The 5,087-nt window shown below is 33.4% G+C and overlaps 1 protein-coding gene across 1 annotated transcript; it reads left to right on the top strand.

The window, feature by feature from the left end:
• Positions 1-204: 204 nt before the first annotated feature.
• On the top strand, positions 205-4,821 carry LOC109703864 (wall-associated receptor kinase 2-like). The gene is made up of 2 exons (XM_020224588.1): positions 205-1,346; positions 4,773-4,821. The coding sequence occupies exons 1-2, from the start codon at positions 437-439 to the stop codon at positions 4,793-4,795; spliced, it is 933 nt and encodes a 310-aa protein (XP_020080177.1). The 5' UTR covers positions 205-436; the 3' UTR covers positions 4,796-4,821.
• Positions 4,822-5,087: the final 266 nt, after the last annotated feature.

Raw genomic sequence — 5,087 nt, 5'->3', positions numbered from 1 at the left:
ACTTGGGTCAAAATTATCCGGAGAATAGAGGCTAGGAACCCAATTAAAAAACCGGATAGCGAATAGAAACTCAATAACAAATAATAATAATAATAATAATAATAATAATAAATAATAAAATTTCCGAGAAAGGTTGGGAACCCCTAGTGTAAACGTGTAATCTACCCTCGTGTAAACCGTGTGGAAACTCCACGTCTTCAGAGCTCGACTTCTAAAGGTCGCTTCCGAATTATATTAAAGAAAAAGAAAGAAAAAAAGAGAATAAGTTGTTGAATGAGTCGTAGTTAATCTTCGGTAGTGCATGGTGGCCTAACCATTAGCCCTATAAGAAGGACCCCTTCGCTCTATATCAAACAGGAATTGTAGAACAAGTTGAATCCAAAGAGAGAGAGAGAGAGAGAGAGAGAGAGAGAGAGAGAGAGAGGACACTAAAACTATGGAGCCTAAGAAAAACTGTGTTACCACCGGAGGAATTGCTGTTTTGGGGGGACTGTTTCTGATTCAACTCCTGACATTGCAGCTCGCATCCGCCTTAGCACAAACCATTGCCTTGCCCAGGTGCCAGCCACGCTGCGGCGATGTCGAGATCCCGTATCCGTTCGGCATCGGCCGTAACTGCTCGATGGAGGCCGGCTTCACACTGGACTGCAAGTTGATCAGCAACGGCACCTACAAGCCCTTCCTGGACATCTACGAGTTCTTGAGCATTTCCTTATCATTGGGCCAGGCCCGCATCGCCAACCTTGTGTTGAGCATATGCTACAACGCCACGGACTTCAGCGTGACAAGCGAAGAGAGCTGGACTATCGACTTCACGGCGTTGCCGTACCGGTTCTCCAGTACCCTCAACAAGTTTACGACCGTCGGCTGCGAGACGCTGGCCTACATCAGAATGAACAAAACGGCGGACAGCTACGTCACCGGGTGCGTCTCCTTGTGTGGGGACAAGAAGAGCTTGATCAACGGCTCGTGCTCGGGCATCGGCTGTTGCCAGACGGCCATCCCAAAGGGGATCACCTACTATGATGTCTCGTTCGACTTAGGCTTCAACAGCTCCGACACGTACCAATTCAGCCAGTGCGGCTACGCCGTGCTGGTGGAAGAAAGAGTTTTCAAATTCAACACCTCCTGCATCACGACGGGAGAGCTGCAGGGCAAAAAGCTGCCGGTGGTGCTCGACTGGGCTGTGAGAAACAAGACGTGCTGGGAGGCCCAGCAAGACCGGGCCTCCTACGCCTGCGTCAGCAACAACAGCGAGTGCGTCGACTCCCTCAACGACACCGGCTATCTATGCAATTGCAAAGAGGGCTATGAAGGCAATCCTTATCTAGCAAATGGTTGCCGAGGTTTGCATCTCTCTCTGTCCCTCTCTTTCGCCCCGTTTGGTTTGGCCGCACCGCCTGACTCTTTCAGAAAGCTTTCTCCGGGAAGCGTTCTCAGAACGACCCCTTTGCGTTATTTTACAAACATATATATTTAAAACTAATTTTCCGACGGATAAAGTATTCGAAACATATTTTTGAAAATAATTTTTTGACTGAAAAATTAATTTTCTCTCGTTTTATTTTTAACACTTTTTTTATTTTTTTTCTGAATTTTACAAAAAAAAATAGTGTTTTATTTTTTACTTTTCTTTCCAAAAAAAAATTATGGATAAAAGAATCATTCATAAAAATATTCAGTTTTCTCAGGAGCCAAATTAGTGCTCCCTAATAAGTTTACAACCCAAAAATCTTTTTTTAATTCAGGATTTGCAATCCTACGTACCAGCCGTATCATTTTTTTTTCTTTAATTTTTAAATTTAAAAAAGATTGTAACTCTTGAATTAAAAAAGATTGTAGTCCTACAATTCTCTCTGGATTGACGATTTAGTATTTCTTTTTGATTTTGTGTAAAAAAATTTATAAAACTCGTATAATAAGCCTCCAATTTAAATGACCAAAATTATAAAATTATAGTCCAAAGTGGGCTGAACCCTAGCATTAATACTCTTTAATTAGATTAGTTTGGTCTCATTATATGCTACAGTGCTTTTTGAATAACTCGCTTAGAAAGAATGCAATATCAAAATATTTTGAACAGCCTACTTCTACAGTCAAATTTGAAGCACTAAATTAATTCTTTTAATTATGAGACTTAGAAATATATATATTTCTATTATCTGCTTCAGCAAATATTATAAATTTTGCATCTAGTAGTCGCACTACCTACAAGTGAAAACAAAAGCGAGCTAAACAGAACGACCATTTAAAATTAAATCTCTAGTTTCCTAAGTTGGTATGTATGTATTAAAAATTAAATGATAATTTTTTTTTTTTGGAGAGATAGGTAAAAAATTATCATTTAATTTTTTGCTTGGGACGAATACTTAATTAGAGTTTGGCTCGGGGACATTTAAAAGCACCAAGATACAGTGCTATACCCTTTTTCGCCATTAGATCAACCTTGACAGCCCTTAATCATGCACAATAATAGACCCCATAAGTAATTATTATTATTGATTTTTAATTTAATGACCAAAATGATAGATATAAGGACTAAAAAATTAGAAGCATGAAAGTTTTGATATTTTTAGAAGCATTCAACTCAGTTCTAGTTAATTAACAAATTTTAAAAGTAGTTGAATAATATACTATTTAACTTTTTCGTCTTTTGGGTCCACATTCACACAATAGTGATAAATTTAGTTTACTATTCACTAAACCAAAAGTTTTAACTCATAAAGTTTTGATAAAATAAATAAAAAATACTGTAAGCATTTGCTGTAGAGTTACGAAGGCTGAGGTTTTAGTGGGAGTCGGGACGGAATGTGCCTAAATTAATCAATGAGTGCTCTTACAGGTACCCCCAAGTGTATCTTAATAAAATATTATTGATGACATAGTAATATTACTATTACACTTTAATCATTAATTATTAAATTCTAAATATTATTATTAAACTCTAAATATATGCCATCATATTATATGCTAAACTCTAAACTCTATCTTACTATTAAACTCTAAGCTCCTGTTTGGTTTGGGGTTAAAGGGGGGATAGGGGGTTATTCTCTCTTTAACCAAAAATTTTGGGGGGGGGGGGGGGGGGGGGGGGGGGGGGGGGGGGGGGGGGGGGGGGGGGGGTGTGTTAAATTTATAATTATAATTTAAATTTTAAATTTAATTTTAAATTTAAATCTAATTTTTTATTTTTTAAATTAAAATATTATGTAAGCTTAAAATTGAGACATACTAAATTTTAAATTATTGATCTTTTGAAATTTTAAATTTAATTATTAGTTTTAATTTTTAAATTTAAAAATTTAATATTGATAATATTTAATTTAATTAATCATTACATTTTAAAATTTAGAATTTAAATTTTAATATTTCAGATTTAAAAAATTAATTTTTATTTTGAATTTCAATTTTAAAGTTATTATTTAAATTTAAAATTTTAATTTATAAATTTAATATTTAAATTAATATAAGTTATTTTCTATTATAACTACGACTATTAATTCTTTTATTCCTATCTTATCTATCCAAACATTATTTTTTTTATTTCCCGCAACAACGTCAATTTTATGTAAATGAAATAGTCGTATTTCCAGTTTTGATTAATACTAAACTTTATACTATCTCTCGGAATAAACTATTCTTAATAACCGGAACTCCATAACTATACATGATATAATTGTATATTAAAAGTGGGTATTCCAAACATTTTTCTATCAATTGTATATACAAAACAGTTCACATGCAGATTAGGCTGAACCTAAATTTGACAGCCGTGTTAGTAAACATTGGTTTTTTATGCTTTAAAAAGATTAGAAGTATTTGAAATGATCAAACCTCTTTAAATCACTATTGTAATTTTTCCTTTTTTTTTTCGGCAGAAATAGTTAAAAACTATTAGCTTGTTTTTTTTTGTTTTTTTTTTTTTTTTTTTAAAGACAAATTAGTTAAGAAATATAAAAAAACTATTACGTTTCAAATTAGACCTCCCATATAACTCAAATTTTTAGCCAACTTCTTAAATACGTCGCTCATTATTATGATTGAAGGGCAATAACTGAATACTTTCTATTATTATAGAGATATTTTTAAAAATATAAAAGGGATTTTTTTAGACGTCATAATAAAACTAGCTTAGGCCCGAAGAGCAGGCAGAGCTAATCAACCTATAGGTAGGATTTGATCTCAAGTATTTGGAGTTATACGGAGACGTACGTAGTGGTGAGGAACTGAAAGAGGGCATTTCAAGAAATCTAAAAAAATAAACATAGAATTAAGTATGCTTAATAAACTCTATTACAAATTTCAACAAATTGAATTTGATTTCTGGCAATAAGATTTCTACTTGGATTATGATAGTTATGACAAATAGACTTTTCTAGTTAAATGTGAGCTGATTAAATTGGTTGTGTATTATGATTGTATTACAATGTGTAATTCCAATGAGTCCTTATTGAGCAGTTGGAACTAATCAAATTGACGGCGTAGACAACTGCCAGGAGAGTAATTATAAACAAAAAAAAAGCTTATTTTCAATAATCATTTTTTAATATCAAATTTTTTTTTCTACTAATGAAGGTAATCTTTTCATCTTTATTATAAAATAATAAATTTTAAAAAATATTTCACTGATAAAATCAGACGAATTATCATATAATGAAGAACTAGCGAAGTGTCTTACTACATATAATCAAATAAATATGTATATTTAAACTATTGTGATTTTTACTATATATATTTCTAATTGACATGCAACTGTATGGCACTATATTCAAACATTGATGAGTGTGCAAAGTAAGATCAAATCATGCCCTGGGCGTTGCAGAAAATAGCAAGGAAATTTCACGTTCAGCGCCGATAGGTCAAAAGAAAACTTATAAAAGAGGAACAGCAATCCCGATCGTACCTGCTATGAAGGTGGCTACAGGGTTGTCGCTAAAACTAACCTAGCTCTGGAATTAAGGATCATTACAATTGACATGAATTTTCATTTTAATTTTATATTGTTCGCTTTCATTGTTTGCGGCGCAGCAGCTTGTTTTGTACACTCTTAAACGGTTAATACTAAGCATATAATCACTATGTTGAAA

This window comes from Ananas comosus, unplaced genomic scaffold (genome assembly GCF_001540865.1).
Source record: "Ananas comosus cultivar F153 unplaced genomic scaffold, ASM154086v1, whole genome shotgun sequence".
Taxonomy (NCBI): Eukaryota; Viridiplantae; Streptophyta; class Magnoliopsida; order Poales; family Bromeliaceae; genus Ananas; species Ananas comosus.
This window is presented reverse-complemented; position numbering and strand designations above follow the sequence as displayed.

Coding starts and splice junctions, on each gene's coding strand:
- LOC109703864 (XM_020224588.1), top strand. CDS start 437: ATGGAGCCTAAGAAAAACTGTGTTACCACCGGAGGAATTGCTGTTTTG. Junction 1,347..4,772: donor TCTAGCAAATGGTTGCCGAG/GTTTGCATCTCT, acceptor CACTATATTCAA/ACATTGATGAGTGTGCAAAG.